The sequence below is a fragment of the Anabrus simplex genome, chromosome 5 (genome assembly GCF_040414725.1).
Source record: "Anabrus simplex isolate iqAnaSimp1 chromosome 5, ASM4041472v1, whole genome shotgun sequence".
Classification (NCBI taxonomy): Eukaryota; Metazoa; Arthropoda; class Insecta; order Orthoptera; family Tettigoniidae; genus Anabrus; species Anabrus simplex.
Genome location: NC_090269.1, coordinates 403,070,798 through 403,093,184, shown reverse-complemented (window position 1 = coordinate 403,093,184; position 22,387 = coordinate 403,070,798). Strand labels below are relative to the sequence as shown.

The following is a 22,387-nucleotide window of genomic DNA, read 5'->3' as shown; positions in this document are numbered from 1 at the left end:
GTGTGAAGTGTGATGATGTCTGCCTGCAATGAAAGATTAAATTCTATTTACTGTGGAATCAGAAATATATAGTAACAAGATTTTACATGATTAGTGCCCTTTGAAGTTCTTAGGTTAGAAAGATGTTTGAAGTATAAAGATGGCAGGTATTATACTAATAGGATTAAATCAACTTTCATCAATCTTCTACATCCTCCTCACATGTTATTTACTGTCAATGTACCTCAGGAGCTTCTTGTGATGTTGAATATAATGATGACACAACAGCATTGTGGAATTGATTTAACAGTGCACAGTGAATCTAAAGCGAAAAAAAGTAATAAAAGTGACAATTTGGCCAATTATGTATACATTTTCTACAGTTTCCAGCTGTGATAATGGTTTTGCGATTAAAAATTGTTTGCAATGGATAAATGGCATTTGAAATGGAAGAAATGTAAACCACATGGAGTTTACTGCAGTTGATTGAAAATTAAAGTACCATTTTATATGAATAAAAAATTTCAGCCATACTAATAAGACTTGTGAATACACTCAACCATGCAACAAATAGTTGGTTGGAAAAAAAAAAAAAAAAAAAAAAAGATAATTATCTAGGAGGGGGATAGTGGTGATGGTAACTGTTTAAATCGAAGTACAACTCGGTAACAGTCTTCCATTAACACTAATCAGAGGCAAAAAGGGAAGAGGGCTGACACTTCAGGAAATAAGGATAGTCTACAAAAGAAAGGGAAGGGTCATGAAGGGTGTGAAAAGAAAAGACTCTGTTGGCCTCACAAACCTAATATTGTCAGGGTCAGAAAAGAATAAGGGAGGTCAAGTAGGAAAGATAAAGGAGCAGAACCTGACACAAGTAAGTGGAAGCAATGTCAGACTCAGCCCACGCTCCCAAGTTGAGAGCCCCTGGTCCCCCTTTCCGTCACCGCTTATGACAGGCAGGGGATACCTTGAATGCTATTCTACTGCCTCCACAGATAGGAAGATATTTAGGAGGGATAATTTGAGCAAATTAGAGCATTTTTCATGGATTTGCACACATATCTAGACTTAAAAGAAAAGCTCTGCTGATCTCTAGTGAAATTAACTCATTGGGCCCGTGCCACGGAACCGTTCAGTGCTTCGTCTTGATGGACCAAATGCCGGACCACAGAACTGTTCCATTGTCTCACTTTACTATATTATTCAACTTTTCCTCAAGAGATGGCAGAGTGAGTTGCATTTGTGATTTGTGTAGGGACTCTTTCTTTCCAATGTTATATGCTCTTTAGTGTATATATCGATAGTGTGCTTGGTAAAATTAGTTTGAAGAGCACTATCTCTAGACTTTGAGATTTGCTTGTAAATAAGATGGCTGCCAGTAAATAACTGAACTTTACCAATATATAAACCTGTTTAGAAAGTAATGATGATTAGGAATGTCATTTTTTCAGTGAAATTAGTTGTAATATTAGTAATAGTGTGAATAATGCTCCTGAAGAACAAATAGATGTGGAAATCAAACAGGAAGTGCAAGGAGAAGACTGTATTACAGCTCAGCAGGCGGACTGAGTACGGTCCCATGATGCTAATAAAATAAAATGTTTTTAATATATTCCTTGTTCTGCAATTCATGGTATGAAAGCCATTTATTTTCATGTATATTTAAATCTTTAATGCTCTTGTAAGTAAGAAATTTCTCATGATATGAAGCGACACTATATTTCCTCCAAAATAATCCCATCCCCAATGCAGTTTCAATTCAACAATATGCAGGGCGCAATGGGTTAACACATTTTCAGCAAACTACTTTCCCTGTAAGTTTCATCGGAACATTCCTCAGAGAATGTAGCCACAGCACTGTTTTAAGCTGGCTGCCTGCATTGGAAATTAATAGATCCATGAATCACTTTCCAGAGGCCTGAACCAAACAAGCAACATCTTTCTCTAAGTAATGAAGCCATGGAACTATTGATTTAGATTTTTTTTTAAATAAATGAATTTTTGTTCCTCTTGTAAATCATTTAAGGAAACATGTCATAAGTACAGGGAGTATAATTTAAGACTTTGTAGCAGAATACCGAGGAAAAGAGCACAGAGAAGTGGAGACAGCGAGCACAGTGGCTGCAATGGCGAGCGGACATAATCGTCTTAAAGAACCAGCATGATTACACCTATAGGAAAAATATCTTATTCTTGTAATGAAATCTGTAAGCAGTATGTTATGGACAAAATGAATCTGGTGACATTTTGTTCCATCACGTGATGATGAATGTAAAACACCAGTTTCCTGAGCTAATCTTCAGAGCAACTTATGTGGATTGACTTGCAGTCTTGCCTGTAAACAAATAATAAATTGACATGATATATGTAGTGCAGTCATTAAGTTCTGAGATGCCTGGAGGATAGGCACCCACATGACTCTGTATGTTGCACACGATGCCGCATTACACGGCGTACACTTACACAGAAATACATCCACCCTCAAAATAGTCACTGTTGGTTGTTAACCACTTAAACAGAACCACATCCACCCTCAAAATAGTTGCCGTTGGCCTGTCTGCTGACATTGGTATAGCTGCTGGAAGCACCGCTGAAAGCAGTTGACAGGAAGGTCCCATATGGCTTCTCTTGTGGCCGTCATGATCTGTTCGGATGACTGAAATCTGTGCCCACAAAGGCGTGCTTTCAGGCGAGGAAAGAGAAAAAAATCGCAGGATGCGAGATCAGGTGAGTATGGAGGGTGTATCAAAATTGTCACCTGTTGCCTTGCAAGTTCCTCTTGGACAAGGACAGGGCGATGTGCCGGGGCGTTGTCGTGTAGCAACAGGCAATTATTTGTACGCCAAAGCCCAGGTCGCTTACGGCGAATTGCATCGTGTAAACGGCCAAGGATCTCCTTATAGAGGGTTTTGTTTACCATTGCACCATCGGGGAGGAATTCCATGTGAACGATTCCATTTGAATCAAAAAACAGTTCCAGCCTCACCTTGCCTTTTGACCTGTCTTGTCGTAGTTTTTTCTGTCATGGTGATGATGGCGTTTTCCAGGTGGCGGATTGTCATTTCAGTTGTGGATCATAAGGGAAACACCATGTTTTGTCTCCAGTTATTATCCAGTTGAGAAACGTTGGATCATCGTCAGCACTACTGATGAGGTCACAACAAATCGTCATGCAATCATCACGTTGGTCTTGCGACAGGAATCGTGGCACACTGTGCTGGGTAACACGAGACATGTTGAGGTCATCCATCAGAATTTTGTGGCAAGTACCATGGCTGACCCCTATTGCTGCTGTGAGATCGTCTACCGATTGGGAGCGGTTAGCACGCACCAACGTTGCAACTTCTTGGATCTTGCGTTCCGTACGAACTGTTTGTGGCCGACCAGTACGCACATCATCCTCCAAACTGTCCCATCCTTGCACAAAACGTCGATGCCACCTAAAAACAACACTGTGACTCAATGCGTCCTCACCATAAACCTGCTGCATCATTTCAAACATCTCAGCAGCGGTTTTGCTTAATTTCTGGAAGAACTTGATGTTTGCTTGTTGCTCAATCTGTGACATGTCAAGGTTCGACAGGCGCATTCAAATCACTGTCACAATAACGATAGTACGTCTACTTCCAGTGCATGCACTCAAGTGTCTCTTGCAGGGACGAGAGACTAATTGACATGGTACAATACCACGGCGCCACCTTTGCGCTATAGTGCAGTCAGCCTGAGAACTTAATGACTGTACTACGTATATCATGTCTATAAGTATGGGCCATGAAAGCATTAATGGTAAAATAATAAATAAATTAATTAATTAAATAAATAAAAGTGAACTGCAAAATCTTATTCTTGTAATGAAATCTGTAAGTGGTATGTTATGGACCAAATGAATCTGGTGAAATTTTGTTGCATTACGTGATGATGAATGTAAAATACCAGTTTCCTGAGCTACTCTCCGAAGCGACTTATGTGAACTGACTTGTAGTTTTGCCTGTATATCTTCTAACCTCTCTTGTGTGAGAGCTGTTCTCCTTTGTTATTTCTTCTTATTAATTATGGAACCAGTATTATGTCACTTATGAACGAGTTGTTGCACGAAACATTTTGATGGTACTGTCAAACCGGGAAATTGTCTATGGAATTTCAAAAGCATCTTTTAACTGCTTTTTTCTTCTTCTGCAAATAACAATTGATTAAAAATACACTAGCAAACTGAACGAGAGAGCTAAATATCTGCTGCATCAAGTGTCAGCACCTCTTATCACGCCAAGCTTGACACAAGCCATATGGCACTGGTTTGGGGATTCCCATAGCCTGTAACCAGAAGTGGGAAGTCTTATATTATACCCCCTGTAGAAGAAGATCGTACTTTATTTTAAAAATGTTTATTACCATAATAGAATGAACATTGTTTTTCCGACTTGAGAAGCAAAACTTATCATTTCAGTTTGAAAATAAAGAGAGAATATATTTCATTTTTGAAAACTTTGTTAATAGAATAAATATTATTTTTCACCCTATTCCCTTGCCTTTTATCAAATGAATAATTCAAGAACTGGAAAATGTACAAAGGCAGCATGATTTATTCTGGGTGATTTCCAACAAAGAGTAGTATTACAAACTTATTACAATCTTTGGCATGGGAAGACTTGAGAGTAAGGAAACAATCTGCTCAACTAAGCTGTATGTTCTAAGCTGTCAGTGGAGAAATGGCCTGGAATAATATTAATAGACAAATAAGCCTGAGTGGAGCTTTAAGATCATAATATGAAGATAATGTTAAAATTCAAGAAGACAAACCAGGGCAAATATTTATTTATAGGAAGAGGAATTAGGGGCTGGAATAATTTACCAAGGGAGATGAATACCCAACTTTGTTGAAATATGTTAAGAAAAGGCTAGGTAAACATTCAACAGAGAATCTGACATGTGGGCGACAGCCTTAATTCCAGATCAGTGGTAAAGGAATTTTTTTAAAAAAATATACAGTATATTGTTTAAACATTTTTTTAAATAACAAAATATTGTGTTTGGCATTCATTTCTGTATTTTTGATTTCTCTATTATTTACTTATTCTATTAAGTAGAGTCAGGACCCCTAAAATTCTCTTTCTTTGAGAAAATCTGTATTAGAATCATGTGTTGTATATATCACAAGTTCACACATACAAAGATTGTTAATACATATACACTGACTGACAGAGCAAATGCAACACCAAGAAGGAGTGGTCAGAACTTTATGCCAATTGCAGGGTAGACTGACGTCACTGAGGTATGCTCATGATGTGAAATGCGCCGCTGTGCTGCGCACGTAGCGAACGATAAATGGGACACGGCGTTGGTGAATGGCCCACTTCGTACCGTGATTTCTCAGCCGACAGTCATTGTAGAACGTGTTGTCGTGTGCCACAGGACACGTGTATAGCTAAGAATGCCAGGCCGCCGTCAACGGAGGCATTTCCAGCAGACAGACGACTTTACGAAGGGTATGGTGATCGGGCTGAGAAGGGCAGGTTGGTCGCTTCGTCAAATCGCAGCTGATACCCATAGGGATGTGTCCACGGTGCAGCGCCTGTGGCGAAGATGGTTGGCGCAGGGACATGTGGCACGTGCGAGGGGTCCAGGCGCAGCCCGAGTGACTTCAGCACGCGAGGAATGGCGCATCCGCCGCCAAGCGGTGGCAGCCCTGCACGCCACGTCAACCGCCATTCTTCAGCATGTGCAAGACACCCTGGCTGTTCCAATATCGACCAGAACAATTTCCCGTCGATCGGTTGAAGGAGGCCTGCACTCCCGGCGTCCGCTCAGAAGACTACCATTGACTCCACAGCATAGACGTGCACGCCTGGCATGGTGCCGGGCTAGAGCGACTTGGATGACGGAATGGCGGAACGTCGTGTTCTCCGATGAGTCACGCTTCTGTTCTGTCAGTGATAGTCACCGCAGACGAGTGTGGCGTCGGCGTGGAGAAAGGTCAAATCCGGCAGTAACTGTGGAGCGCCCTACCACTAGACAATGCGGCATCATGGTTTGGGGCGCTATTGCGTATGATTCCACGTCACCTCTAGTGCGTATTCAAGGCACGTTAAATGCCCACCGCTACGTGCAGCATGTGCTGCGGCCGGTGGCACTCCTGTACCTTCAGGGGCTGCCCAATGCTCTGTTTCAGCAGGATAATGCCCGCCCACACACTGCTCGCATCTCCCAACAGGCTCTACGAGGTGTACAGATGCTTCCGTGGCCAGCGTACTCTCCGGATCTCTTACCAATCGAACACGTGTGGGATCTCATTGGACGCCGTTTGCAAACTCTGCCCCAGCCTCGTACGGACGACCAACTGTGGCAAATGGTTGACAGAGAATGGAGAACCATCCCTCAGGACACCATCTGCACTCTTATTGACTCTGTACCTCGATGTGTTTCTGCGTGCATCGCCGCTCGCGGTGGTCCTACATCCTACTGAGTCGATGCCATGCGCATTGTGTAACCTGCATATCGGTTTGAAATAAACATCAATTATTCGTCCGTGCCGTCTCTGTTTTTCCCCAACTTTCATCCCTTTTGAACCACTCCTTCTTGGTGTTGCATTTGCTCTGTCAGTCAGTGTATCTTGTAATATCTTGAGTACAGTTAGTCAAAGCATTCCAGGAATGGTTTAATTAAAATTCACCATCAAAAAGTACAGGGGAATGCACTATAATCTGCTTCTTCTAAAAACATTATGCTATTGTAAATTTTTTTCTGCCAGATGGGTGTTTGGCCCCATCGTGTGGCGTGCCAGTACTAAATTCCTAGTCACATAACTTTTAATCAGATGGAGATATCTTTGCTATTCTTTCATCACTGCATCTTGCCCAGTTATCTTCATAGTGTAAACTTATAATTTTGTTCAGCAAGTGCTGAATGATTATTGATAGAGAAACTACGAAATGAATAATTTGTTGGTGGTATTCAAAGTTTCTCTTAATCACAAACCATATTAATTTATTCACTATAACATCACTTATATTTGTGAACCTTTCTATGTGCAAACCAAACAAGAATATAATATTTTAAGTTGGTTGGGTGGGGTTCACTTCCTATGGTGCTCCTAATTGTATTGAGTGTATGTACTTTACAAAGGAAAAATATTTATTATGTCCTCCTGTTCAATACAATACAATGTATTATATAAAGTGAAAACCATCAATACGGAATGATTTTAATAACTTGTAATTGAGTGCATGTAATCAAGTGTTCAAAGCACAAGGTCCCCATAAGGAGAGGTTGTATTATCGCACTAAATTCATCATTGGGAAGCCTTGAATTACCTAACAATATCAGAATATTGAAAGTATCACTGATAGTTTTCTAGAAACAGGCTGTGATAAACAGGCTGATTTTTGTAATGCTAACTTCCTGTGCAATCAGGCCTGTGGAGTGAGATGTTATGATGTCAAAACAATATAACAATAAACAAGGTATTCTTTTGGGTTATTCAGTGTGGAAGTGGTGGTGATGGTGATTACTGTTTTAAGAGGAAGTACAACTAGCCAACCATCCTCTTTATAACACTTATCAGAGGAAAAGATGCCAGGGTTCCGACACTTCAAAAAATGAAGGTATCAGCGAAAGAACGACAAGAGCCATGAAGGGTATGAAAATGAAAGACTCCCTAGGTCTTGAGTGCTCTAATACTGTTGGGGTCAGAAAAGAAAAAGAGTTGACCAAGGGAGGTCGGATAGAATAGCTGAAAGCAAGGAGCCTGGCACAAGAAAGTGGAAGCAATGCCAGGATTCAGCTAACGGCCCCGTGGTCGTCAACCCACTCTTCCAAACTGAGAGCTCCTGGGGCCTTTTTTGTTATATCTTATGCCCCCACTCACAGGGGGATATTAATCAAATTACAGGGAATACACAGTCTCCTTTACATCCTTACAACAACACCTAAATACTCTCTTAACCATATAAAGAGATCTGAAACCTTTCTTTTCACCCTCATTTACGTGAATGCCCCAATGAAGATCTTTCCTTATTTTAATGCCTAAGTACTTACAGTGATCCTCATGAGGTACTATCACCCCACCAGCACAGTAATGAAAACTGAGAGGACTTTTCCTCTTGGTGAAATTTACAACCTGATTTTTCGTCCCGTTTACCATCATACTATTGTCTGTTGCCCATCTCACAAAATTGTCGACGTCTTCCTTCTACCAAAATTATAGACGTAAAGGTGACAATATATTTTCTTATCTTTGTTAAGTTTTAAACCATTCTGTTTTGACCACGTGACACAACTACAGTTTTTCAGTTCATACATTAAGAAATAAGAACATTGAAAGGAACATGTAAGGATAAACACAATGACAGGTCAGTATAGGAAGAGGGAGAAATGAAGGAAAATGCATAAGGACAAGGCCAATCTTCATGTCTTCATATACAGTAATTTTTAAATAGATTAGCTCTTTCTTGTCATCAATCCCAGTTCATCAACATCCACTTCTTCTCAGCCTCTGCTTTCCAGCTTCAATACATATTTCAAGATGTAAGCATTTCAAATATTTATCTTTTAGTATCATTGTTCCCTTTCTCATTTGTCACTCTTCACGACTTGTGACAATAATACTAAGTACATCAAATATAAACCAGAATTTAAAATTAGCGGCTCTGGTAGCAAACGGAAATGGGAAGGGGTTTGAGAGGATGTTGGTGGGGATGTCCGGTGTAGGCGTCTTGATGCGTCACACACCACAGAGCGACTGCTTGCTTCAGTATGCCATGAGTACACACATCCCTTGCGCAGCACATCATCATCATCAAGTTTCTGGCGAAAGAAGGCACCAAATTTTGAGAAGGCTCCGTGCACAGTTTGGAGACACAACTTTTTCAAAGAGCCAGGTGTATGAATGGCACAAACAATTTTTGGCAGGACGGGAAGAAGTGGAAAACGAGCCCCACCAAAGATTGTCTTAGACAAGCATCACTGCAGACAACATTCGTGCTGAATGTGACTTTATTGAAGAAGATCGGCGCATAAACATTTCTGAAATTGCTTCACTTGTAGGATTAAGCTTTGGAAGTGTTCAAGCCATCATCAGTAATGAACTTGATGTTCAGGAATTGTCTTCCTTGTGGGTTCCTCATCTCCTCACTCAAGAACAAAAATAATTCCGCCAGGATGTTTGTCAGAGCCATCTGAAGTGCTACAAGGAGGAAGGATGTGATTTTTTGCATTGCATTGTGACTTCTGATGAAACTTGGGTTCATCATTACATCCCGGAGTCAAAGCAAGCAAGCATGGAGTGGCGGGAACGAGGTGCAGTCAAGACCAAAACACGCCTTTCTGCGGGAAAGGTGCTTGTAACTGTTTTTTGGGACTATGCGGGCATTTCGCTTGTGGATTTGTTGCATGAACAAAGGACAGTGAATACAGCCTATTACTGTCATCTTTTGGTTGAGTCAAAAGTTGCATATCGCATCAAATGTCGCCGGCACCCGATACGAGATGTTCTTCTTCTGCACGACAATGTAAGGCCACACACTGCTGTTGTAACACGGTAAAATCTGGAGGATATGCATTGGACACCTCTGGAACACCCTCCTTACAGTCCAGACTTGTCACCTGGTGACTACCACTTGTTTGGGGCACTGAAAGAAGAACTGAGAGGAAAGGGATTTCATGATGATACAGCAGTAGAGGAGTATGTGCACAACTGGCCGCACACATGTTCTTCTTCTTTGGAGGACAGCATAAAAATGTTGCCAATTTGGTGGCAAAAATGTGTCTCAAATTTGGGAGACTATGTAGAAAAATGAGGTGCTTGTTGTGTATTTTTTGGTGGATTCAATAAAATAGTAAAAAATAATTCCGATTTACATTTGATCCACATAATAATAATAATAATAATAATAATAATAATAATAATAATAATAATAATAATAATAATAATAATAATAATAATGCATGTTTCCTTGAAAATGTTATTGAATTTTAAGGTACTTCACAAAATCATGAATTACTACAACTACTACAATATTTACAGTTTCTATATATATATGAGTACAAGGAGTGAACACTATTTACATCAAAGTCTCCAATTAAGACTGTTTCACAAACACAATCAGTTATTAATTCATTAAAAATTAAGTGTACGCAAGCAGATTGCGAATTTCCTTGTATGTATTTATGTTGTTTTTGTCTTGAGAAGTTCATTCTTCTTCTTACCACTCTTGCTCCTGGGTTTGAAGATTGATGGATCCAAGTGATTGTAAGGCATGTCAGACCAGTCCACTGCATGAGGCACTGGAGGATTAACTTCATTCTGTAGAAGGTGAGGTGCAATCATGACAAACATTTGCTGCAACAATAATGCATTAACTGGTCAGTTCCTTAGTTGCTTAGAGTAGCTGGATAGTGTGGTAAGTTTGGTAATATCAGCATAAAATATCAGATCCATTATGTTAAAAACAGTGTTGATGGTATTATTATTATTATTATTATTATTATTATTATTATTATTATTATTATTATTATTATTATTATTATTATTATTATTATTCCACATAGCCCCAATAGACCTACTTGCATTGGAGCGACATAAAATCTGGCATACCCAAGGAGAGCTGGAAAAGAAATGTGCAAAAAGCATGCCTTCAGTCAACGGATGAGGCGATGGCAACTCAGATGGGAAAGTGACCCTCGATGCAAATGGACCAAGCGACTGATACCACGGTTGGATATCTGGGTTGAAAGGGCCCATGGTGAAGTAAATTACTACCTCACGCAACTTCTAACAGGACATGGATATTTCCAGAAATTCCTGCATAAAGTGGGCAGAGCGAGTGACGCAGCATGCACATACTGTGATGACATTGATGACGTATTTCAAACTTTTTTTGTATGCGGCCATTGGACGATTCAGAGAAGATGTGTGGAAACTGAACTAGGAGAATTGACAACAGATAATATTATTTCGATGACGCTGCGAAACCAGGAATCCTGGGATCGCGTGGGAGTGTATGTGGAGGACATCAGAAGAAGAAGAATTTGGAAGCATACGAACGTTCGTAAAGGAGAAATGAAGAAAGAAGACGTCTGAAAGACAAAGCACGATATCACCCTGAAGTAATGCGAGAGCGGTTCCGGGGTGATGATACACATCATGGGAAAAGGGTGTGTGGTTTTTAGTGGGTAAAAATCCCACACACTTGTGGAGTGCGGACCCTTCACAAGTATCTTTTGAAGATTTTCCACAATCCCTCGTAAAGAAGAAATTATTCCACATAAGTGTGTCGTCAAGATGAAATAAACTGTAAAAATAAAGAAGAAACGAATGCCAGAGTGTGTGAACCTAAACGCCAACCCAACATTTTAAAATTTTTCTCCTTTACATAGACTCCATTCCATGAAACCATGATTTTATAGCTCTTAGAAGATTAACATCCACAACATCAACCTTGGTCCGATTTAACTATACAAAAACGAACAGACACATCAATTAAGATTAGGCAACTCCTGTGGCCAACTAAGGATAGTTTGCCTAAATTGCAACAACCTGGTATCTACAGAGTTCCCTGTACTTGTGGCAAGGTTTATATTGGGCAGACTTTGAGAACGGTGTGTACTCGCATCAAAGAACATACCAGATGTATCAGACTCAACCATACTGATAAATCAGCTGTTGCTTATCATACCTTAACACCTGGTCATGATGTCTTGTTCCAAGAAGTGGATGTTCTTGCCCGTATAAGCAATATCGCCCAAGAATTATCAGGGAGGCGGTTGAAATACGTAAACACCCAGATAATTTCAACCGCGATACAGGTTACAACCTCAATGAATCATGGCTACCTATTATCAGAACCACTAGAGAGTAATGCTTTGCTGTTGCCATTCATTGTCCCTAGCATGGGGCTAAAATGGCATCCCTTTTACATCTTTGGGCACCATTTCAAATTTTCTTCTTGCTTTCTCCTTTAATACGTCATTTCTTTTCTCCTTTGTCTCCTGATGAAGAAAAGCAAGGTTCCTATTGAAATGTTGAGTGTGTTTGAGACAATTATTTACACGACATAAGCCCAAAAATATAACTCATGAATAGTTACACGGGCCGTGAAAGTCTAAATGATAATATTAGACACATAAGAGTCAACAAAATTCTATTATATAACAACAAAAACTAAGAACTTTAAAAAATGTCTACAATAATGATGAGAAATAATGCAAGAACTTTTCCACAAGAGAAGATCCCAATGAGAGACATAACTCTTAAAAAACTTTTTACACAAATATCTTTATATCTGTTTTATTTTTATGTACTGACGATGATCCAAAAGATCAAAACATGTCTATGCTTTAAACTATTCATGTGTTAATTTTAGAGTTAACAACATTTTATACCAAATAAGGTGAATAAATATCCTATATTTTAATTGGAATATCATGTTTAAGAGCATTGTTATCATATGAAATGCTCGATCAAGTGAAAAATGGCATAGTTTCTCCATTTTCACGAACAGTACTACACTGGCATCCTAACAGTGGCAAGTTCCTAAGCTTAGACAGCGGTGAACACTGCTCTCATGTTTTCCTTTAAGTGCACATCTTGCCCATTTCTATCAGTGCCTTATAGCATGGATCAAATAGTTGGAATTAGAAAGTTATTCAACTCCCCAGCTACTTCTTGCCAATATTTAAGCAGGTTTTTCCAAATATTATGTATTATATATTGTGTGAATGGTAGAACATCCCTCAATTAATTCCTATTACACTCTATATGGTTCAAGATATTCTCACGTTGTAGGCTCTCGTAGAATGGGAATTTGTTTTATTAGACGAGAGCCTTCATCATTTTCTAAATCACCTTTCAATATGCTTTTTGGTTGAAAGAGTAATTTCACATAATTTTTGTCAATTATTTTGCTAAAAGATAAATAATTTTGCATTTTGAGACAAATTTGAAAATTTGGAAAAAATTGTGATTTTACACTTTTTGAATAACATGTGCTTCCATATATGGTATGAAGTAAGATTTATAAGATACACATTCCTAAACCATGTACTTTGTAGCAGCTATTGGAGTGCTTAACACATTAAAATTATAAAGGAAAGAAATTTGAAACTTGAAATAAATTTAGAATCATTAAAACCATGTCATAACATCAAATTTAAACGAAGTAAAATACACAGTAACTAAAGTCAGGATATGGACAGCAGAAAGAACCTTATGACTTTATGGATCAAAGGACATTTTTTTTTGGCTGAAACTTCAACCAAAGAATAATAATTTAGTTAATAACTATTTATTATAAAAAGCACCACGAAAAAGGAAATAAAGAACACAGCATAAACACAAGAAATAAATACAAAACCTGGTGAAATTAAGTTGCAGTCTTACAATAATTTTGCCGGTATCAGACTTGAAGGAACCTTTTGAAGTTTAGATGTGAAAGCGAATGGGACCACTGCGCAGAGTGGGTTGATGTTCAAAGAATTGGCAACAGAGGGCTACAGACATATGGCCATCAGGAGCCAAACAAACATTATTTCATAGCATTCATCTTATTGTACCACCCATCCATTGAAATGTGTTCATTTTTACATCAACATCCATCATAGCAGATCCAAGCTGAGTTAAGAAAAGAGGAGTGTGAACGGCTACTGTTACCTAGTTGGTGAAACGAATAAAACCTAAGATGGCAGACCATTGGTCAGTGCCTCTAGAATATCTTCCCTCATTTTAGGTAAGGGCAATGAGTGTTGCACATTTTGAAACTTGGCTTCCCCTGGTGGGAATGGTAATTCTTACACAAGAGCCCTTCGTCCTTTTGGGAGGTTGTCGTGTGTATGGTTGAAAACTACAGTGTAAAAAATGGTGTCCCTTACAAAGTTTAGAGGTAAGTTTTGACTCGTCACATTAATTTTCTTGTGTTATTGGTAGGGTCGCAGGTGCAATCTGTATCACACATGGAGATATACTTTAGCTTTATGGCTGGATGCCCTTCTCAATACCCACTCTAGGTGGAGGGATGTATTGGTAAAGGCATACAATATTCCCTCAGCATGAAGTATACGATGTGTGCTGCAAGTGTTTATATATTTGACATACTTCAAGTATATTTTGGATCATTTAAAAATTTTATTAAATTTTATCACAATGATAGTTGAATATTTAACTATTTTATTAATGGGTACAACTTTTCAATACAAAGTTGTGCAATATGTCACACTACATCTCCTTTATCGGACTAGTTTCAACCTAATTGTAGGCCATCATCAGCCATAACACAAATCACACAATTACATCAAGTAAATCAAAACAATGTACAGACACAATGTCATTAAAATGCGCGTAACCCATGGGAATTAAAATTAAGACTAGTAACTCGAATTCATTATGTTAAAAGTTCAAGTAATTCAAGACTTGATGTAGTGACAATAATATTAAAAATGATTAAACTATGTACATAACATGCGTGTATCAAGGCAAGGTTCTAAATGTAATACACTCCATTAAAAGTTGCTTTGGATAAAGGTTTTTAATGCTGATTAAGATCTTTCTTTCTTTATTCGTGTCAGAAATGTCAACTTTACTTACAGATATTTAACAAAAAGCAACAAGATATCTACATTCCTACTATACAAATATACAAGTCTATTATACAATCACAGATAGAGCAACAATATTCGAGAGCTAGATGATGCTTGCCCAGTATTGGGCGACGTCAATAGCGTTGGGGGAGGCTGCAATCAAGTCTTTCATAGTGCACATTGAAGGACATGAAACACACTGACATAGATGTTGGATCGTCTGCTGCTCTCCGCAATCACAGAGTAATGAATCGCTTGAGAAGCCCCACTTCTGCAAATTTACTTTTGTACTTACAATAGCGTAAATTAATATATTATTTTGGGTCCACCTTTTCAATACAAAATGTAAATAGTTTAAATTACACAGGGACTAGTTTCGACCTAGTAATAGGTCATCATCAGCCTGAAGTAAATTAAAGCGTAAATATCGAAGAAAAAATAAACAATGTAAACACAAGTACAGTCTTTTTAAAAGTACGTACCATGTGGGATATTGAGCAGCAATATATTAAAAATAATAACTCTTCCAACTGACAAAACACTGAGCGGAAGTCACGTCATTCACTTACGAATAAAGTTCAGTGCGCTGTACAGCATTAAAAGTCCAGTGTGCACTAAAAGATGTTATAAAGAAGAATTATCAGTTGAATGCTGGCTTCTTGAGTTTGCTGTTGTAAATTCGAAGAAGTTACGTCATTTTTTAAGGTATTCATAGACATCAAAACACATGGATGTTGGAAAGGCTCTTCAGTTTTTTGGAACTAGGTAATTGTTGCACGTGGAGGCTTAGGAGTCCAGAGAAGCGCTATATTATGTTAAAAAATAGAGATCCATAAAAAGGTCCCGCGCGTCATATAAAAATGACAAGTTGTGAAAGTGGAAATCGATTTTGATTGTCTGAAAAGTTGAATCTAATATTAAAGGTCCGACTTTTCATTCTATTTATAGTACTTTTCTTAATCATTCTTCCATATTCCCACATCCCTCAGCCCCACCTTAAAAAAAATCCTTTTCTTCTCCTTCCTTTATTTTTCTCCCTTCACCTCCTCAAGTTTTCCTTGCATCTCACCTACCACCATTTTCTCTCTTCAGCTTATTACAACACGCGTCAATTCTCTTATGACATAAATATTTTCTTCCACCAGACCAAATATTGTTTATTTCCTTAGTGTCATTTATTCAAAAAAAAAAAAAACTTTTCTTCTCCTTCCTTTATTTTTCTCCCTTCACCTCCGCAAGATTTCCTTTGAACCTTACCTACCAGCATTTCTCTCTTCAGTTTATCACAACACGCGTAAATTCCCTTATGACATATTTTATTTAAACATTTTCTTCCACCTGACCAAATTTATTTATTTCCTACTGTCATTTATTCAGAGTGATTTTATGGTCCGCATTGAACTGCGAATTTATATCCACCTTTATTTAACTCCACATATGTTATTCCGCCTCGTGAAACATCCATCGTCCTTCAAGATTTCAGAAGAAGAAGAGCTTTCTTCTAGCATCTTACTTCGCATCGACAATTATTTCTAGTTTATAAACATCTTGAGAAGACAATGTTACGGTACTTTAATTTCAATTGATCTCTGAATGAACAACATCTTTGTTTGAAAACCAACCTTTTTCGATTTCCACTTTCACAACTTGTCATTTTTATATGATGCGCAGGACCTTTTTATGGATCTCTATTTTTTAACATAATATAGCGCTTCTCTGGACTCCTAAGCCTCCACGCGCAACAATTACCTAGTTCCAAAAACTGAAGAGCCTTTCCAACATCCATGTGTTTTGACGTCTATGAATACCTTAAAAAATGATGTAACTTCTTCGAATTTACAACAGCAAACTCAAGAAGCCAGCATTCAACTGATAATTCTTCTTTATAACATCTTTTAGTGCACACTGGACTTTTAATGCTGTACAGCGCATTGAACTTTATTCGTAAGTGAATGACGTGATTTCCGCTCAGTGCTTCGTCAATTGGAAGAGTTATTATTTTTAATATATTGCTGCTCAATATCCCACATGGTATGTACTTTTAAAAAGACTGTACTTGTGTTTACATTGTTTATTTTTTCTACGATATTTACGCTTTAATTTACTTCAGGCTGATGATGACCTATTACTAGGTTGAAACTAGTCCCTATGTAATTTAAACTATTTACATTTTGTATTGAAAAGGTGGACCCAAAATAATATATAAATTTACTCTATTGTAATCACAGTTCAATACGGATCTATCATTATGAAATGTATTTCTTTTAATTACTTTTGTTCTGCCGACTTCTGTACGGAGTCTGTTAAGGGCTTTCCATACTGTCCACTTCTCCTGGTGTCCACATGGAAGACTTTCCTTCGGCTCTATCCAGTTGGATAGGTGGTGGATTCTTTCTTTCCACATTGTGACTCTAGCATTCTCTGCTTTCCCCTCAAGGTTAACTGATGTGCGGAGAAAACTTTTTCTAGATTTTAGCCTCTGTGTGGCTGGGTGGTATCCATAGAGAGGATGTGCTTCTGAAGAAGATGACTGGAGCCTTTCTTTGTTAGCTGCTACCTCCCTACGAATCTCACTGGGAGCAATACCAGCTAAAAGTTGGACCTTCTCAATGGGTGTAGGTTTCAAACGTCCAGTAATGATCCTGCAGCTTTCGTTTAAAGCGATGTCGACCTGCTTCGTATGAGCTGACCTGTACCAAACCGGGGAGGCATATTCTCCTGCAGAATAGCATAGAGCTAGAGCCGATGTTCTAATTGTTCGTGGTTGTGTTCCCCAACTTGTTCCTGATAACTTTCGAAGAATGTTGTTTCTGGCAGCTATCTTTTGTTCCAGGTTTTGGCAATGTTTCTTATATGTTAATGTGTGATCCAGCATAACTCCCAGGTACTTTGGTGTAAAGCAGTGTTCCAGTAAGTTCCCCTTCCATAGTACTTTGAGTTTCTGAGAGGCCTGTGCATTCCGCAGATGGAACGCACAAATTTGAGTCTTAGCTGGATTTGGTTTGAGTTGGTTTTTCTCATAATAGGTACCTAGCTCTTCTAATGCAGGAGTTAAAGAGATCTCTGCTTCATCAAAGGTATCAGTTTGAGTAGTAAGTGCAAGGTCATCGGCATAGATAAAGCTTTTAGTATTTTCTGGTAATGGCTGGTCATTAGTGTAGATGTTGAAAAGAATAGGAGCCAGTACACTGCCTTGAGGTAGTCCATTCCTTTGATTCCTCCATCTGCTTCGGCGTCCTTGGAATTCGACAAAAAAGCGACGATTTTCCAGGAGAGTAGCTATCATCTTGGTTACCTTGATGTCTGTAATCATTCTATAAAGTTTGTGTAATAATATCCTGTGATTTACTGTATCGTAGGTGGCTGAGAGATCCACAAAAGCCACACCAGTAACCTTCTTCATTTCAAACCTGTCCTCGATGTGCTGGGTTAGATGTAAAACCTGTGCTGTGCAACTCTTTCCTGGGCAGAAGCCACATTGCTGAGGGATTAGGACTTGGTCTACTACTCCCATTAAGCGACTGAGCAACATTCTTTCCATTATTTTGTATAGGTGGCAGAGTAAGGAGATTGGTCTGAAATTTTTGGGGTTCGAAGGTTCCTTTCCAGGTTTCAGAAATGCGATCAACTTGGATTTTCTCCATATTTTTGGAATTTTTAGGGAAGTAAAGCAGTTGTTGAAGAATTTTAAAAGCCATGCCTGTGTGGTGGAACTGAAGTGTTTTATTTGTTCTATTGTGATATCATCTAATCCTGCCGCTTTTCCATTTTTGGTACATTGAATCGCTTTCTGTTTCGTTATTTCAAATGGCCGGGATAGGTTACTGGACTTCATTACCTTGCTTTTTAGGATATTATGTTCCATCTTCCTTATTGGGTGATTTGTTTTCCCATTGATGACAAGCTGATTTGCGATTTGGTTTGCCGTAACATTTGCATGGACTGGTTCCTTGGTTGGATCGTTGCTAAGTCATTTGAGAAGCTTCCAAGCCTTTCGGCTATCCCTTGACATGTCAGTTTCCTCCATAAGTTTGATCCAAGCATCTTTCTTTGCCTCTGCAACTGAGGAAAGCAGTTTCCTTCCAGCTGAGATAGTGTCTTCACTTAGTGGATCTTCCTGAAACAGTGAAATATATGTGTTCATTTGGGCAGCTGTGTCTGAAGTTAGACCTTGTATATAGTTAACTCTGCATCCTCGTGGTATGGAAGCATGGGAAGCTTTCTTCACAGCTTCAACAAACTGATCATAAAACTCTGGTGTTGGGTGGATATCTGATATTATTTTATCAAGGGTTGAGCTGAACTTCTCCCAGTCTGCTTTTTTGAAATTATATCTCCTTCGAAACGGAACCTTTGTTGGTTGAATTGCAGAGAAAAGTTGACACATTATGGGCCGATGCTGGGTATTTGGAATGGGATTGCACATTGATTTCACACATTGCTGTGCCACGTGTTCACTCACAAATATCAGGTCTGGGTTGAAGCCTCGTCGCCATCTACTGCTGTTAAAGGATGGAGGTAGTTTGGGGTCATGAATAAGTTGTAATTGGTAATCATCAGCCCATTCTAACACAGCTTCTCCATTATTATCATCATCTGTATATCCCCATGCACTGTTATGTCTGTTGAAGTCTCCAACCACAAAGTTTGTCTTTTTCTTGAAGTAGTTATCTGGAATTTTAAAGGAGAAATGTACATTTGGTGGTTTGTAGACACCCGAAACGGTGCAGTTACTGAGTTCCACAGTTATTATCTCGATTTGATTTTCATTGGTGGCTGCAACAGACAAAATTTGTAAATTTGGTTTGGCAAAAACAGCGCTGCCATACTGTCTGTGGAGAATCTCGGCCACAAGTCTCATTCCCGCTATTTTTGGTCGCCGTAGTTGCTCATCCCTGTGAGTTTCCTGAAGGCATAATATATCATATTTGTAAGTTTGACAAAGCTGGTGTAACATTCCTTCTTTAGATGGAGATAAGCCTTCAATATTTACAGATATAATGGTTAGTGTTGGTCTTGATAAAGACCGTTCTGAATATAGCGATTGGGTCATATTGACTGGTACATACTTCTGGAATGCTGACGTTCAGTTCATTACTGGAATTTTAATCCAGGTACCTATACAGGGGCACCACGAGCAGGAATCAGCTTCACCCCCTGATTAAGATTAACACATAGAGGTTGAACTAAGGCTGACACTCTACAAGTGTTGCATTCTGTTAAAAAGTTCAATTGAGCCGATATCAAGTTTTATTCACAAAGACATTAAAATAGTTAAACTATGTACATAAATACGTAACCAATGAACGTAAGTGCAATGAGTGCTGTTAAAAAAGTTGCTTTTGCTTAAAGGTTCTTGATGATTTGTTGCGCATAAAGGTCTGAATAAATTGGTAGTTTCTATAAGGTGGTAGGAATTTTGCAGTTCAATGCGGACCGTGAGGTTGACCTAAATATATGATAATGAAGATTAGTAAAAGTTTTGCTAAAGGGAAGAGTATTGGTTAAATGACATACACTGACTGACAGAGCAAATGCAACACCAAGGAGGAGTGGTTCGAAAGGGATGAAAGTTGGGGAAAAAACAGAGACGGCACGGACGAATAATTGATGTTTATTTCAAACCGATATGCAGGTTACACAATGCGCACGGCATCGACTCAGTAGGATGTAGGACCACCGCGAGCGGCGATGCACGCAGAAACACGTCGAGGTACAGAGTCAATAAGAGTGCGGATGGTGTCCTGAGGGATGGTTCTCCATTCTCTGTCAACCATTTGCCACAGTTGGTCGTCCGTACGAGGCTGGGGCAGAGTTTGCAAACGGCGTCCAATGAGATCCCACACGTGTTTGATTGGTGAGAGATCCGGAGAGTACGCTGGCCACGGAAGCATCTGTACACCTCGTAGAGCCTGTTGGGAGATGCGAGCAGTGTGTGGGCGGGCATTATCCTGCTGAAACAGAGCATTGGGCAGCCCCTGAAGGTACGGGAGTGCCACCGGCCGCAGCACATGGTGCACGTAGCGGTGGGCATTTAACGTGCCTTGAATACGCACTAGAGGTGACGTGGAATCATACGCAATAGCGCCCCAAACCATGATGCCGCGTTGTCTAGCGGTAGGGCGCTCCACAGTTACGGCCGGATTTGACACCTTTCTCCACGCCGACGCCACACGCGTCTGCGGTGACTATCACTGACAGAACAGAAGCGTGACTCATCGGAGAACATGACGTTCCGCCATTCCCTCATCCAAGTCGCTCTAGCCCGGCACCATGCCAGGCGTGCACGTCTATGCTGTGGAGTCAATGGTAGTCTTCTGAGCGGACGCCGGGAGTGCAGGCCTCCTTCAACCAATCGACGGGAAATTGTTCTGGTCGATATTGGAACAGCCAGGGTGTCTTGCACATGCTGAAGAATGGCGGTTGATGTGGCGTGCGGGGCTGCCACCGCTTGGCGGCGGATGCGCTGATCCTCGCGTGCTGACGTCACTCGGGCTGCGCCTGGACCCCTCGCACGTGCCACATGTCCCTGCGCCAACCATCTTCGCCACAGGCGCTGCACCGTGGACACATCCCTATGGGTATCGGCTGCGATTTGACGAAGCGACCAACCTGCCCTTCTCAGCCCGATCACCATACCCCTCGTAAAGTCGTCTGTCTGCTGGAAATGCCTCCATTGACGGCGGCCTGGCATTCTTAGCTATACACGTGTCCTGTGGCACACGACAACACGTTCTACAATGACTGTCGGCTGAGAAATCACGGTACGAAGTGGGCCATTCGCCAACGCCGTGTCCCATTTATCGTTCGCGGCGCACAGCGGCGCATTTCACATCATGAGCATACCTCAGTGACGTCAGTCTACCCTGCAATTGGCATAAAGTTCTGACCACTCCTTCTTGGTGTTGCATTTGCTCTGTCAGTCAGTGTATGTTGTACGGGACTCACCTTTTGGTGCAACGTGTGGAGCAGAGCTTGTTGTTGTCTTAACTGAGGAGTGGAGTGAATGAGGCTTGATGGAAGCCTAGAGGAAGAGGTGAGGAGAGGGGAGAGCGGAAAAGGAAGGGAAATAGAGAGGAAGGGGGTCAAAGCATGGCCGAATGATGTGGGAATATAGATGATTGCTGAGAGAAGGTGCCATGAATAGAATGAAAAATCAACTTATGACTATTATATTTTTTGTTTATAATTATATGAATAAGAAAGTCAAACAAAATATTCGGTTTTCAGAAATGTCGTTAAGATTGTAATTTGGATTAAAATATTGGTCCAGATGTATGAAACAGCTCTCTGTTATGTTAAAGAGGAGTCCTTTATTCATAATTTTCAGGATTTCAATTTCCTGTTTTATATCAGTAAAGTTGTGATTGTAATCGTGCATGTGTTGTCCTACTGCAGAAAATTTATTATATTTCAAGGCATTGACGTTTAAGCAGAAGCAACTTTTTTAACAGCATGCATCACACTTACGTGCATTGGTTACATGTTCGTGTACATAGTTTAACTATTTTAATGTCTTTGTTAATACAACTTGACGTTGGCTCAATTCAACTTTTTAACAGAATGCAACACTTGTAAAGTGTCAGCCTTAGTTCAACCTCTATGTGTTAATCTTAATCAGTATTAAGAACCTTTATCTGAAGCAACTTTTGACAGAGTGTATTACATTTAGAGCCTTGCCTTGCCTTGATTCATGCTTATTATGTACGTAGTTTAGTCATTTTTAATAGTATTGTCACTACATTAAGTCTTGAATTACTTGAACTTTTAACAGAATGCATTCGAGTTACTAGTCTTAATTTTAATTCCCATGGGTTACACACATTTTAATGACATTGTGTCC

The 22,387-nt window shown here is 39.6% G+C and overlaps 1 protein-coding gene across 1 annotated transcript in view; it reads right to left on the bottom strand.

The window, feature by feature from the left end:
• Window positions 1–9,932: 9,932 nt before the first annotated feature.
• LOC136875006 (tubulin polyglutamylase complex subunit 2) overlaps window positions 9,933–22,387 on the bottom strand; it is a 56,697-nt gene continuing 44,242 nt past the window's right edge. Inside the window, exon 4 of the mRNA XM_067148720.2 lies at window positions 9,933–10,312. Within this exon, the coding sequence (XP_067004821.2) occupies window positions 10,139–10,312 (174 nt within the window). The 3' untranslated portion in view covers window positions 9,933–10,138. The remainder of the gene's footprint in view (window positions 10,313–22,387) is intronic.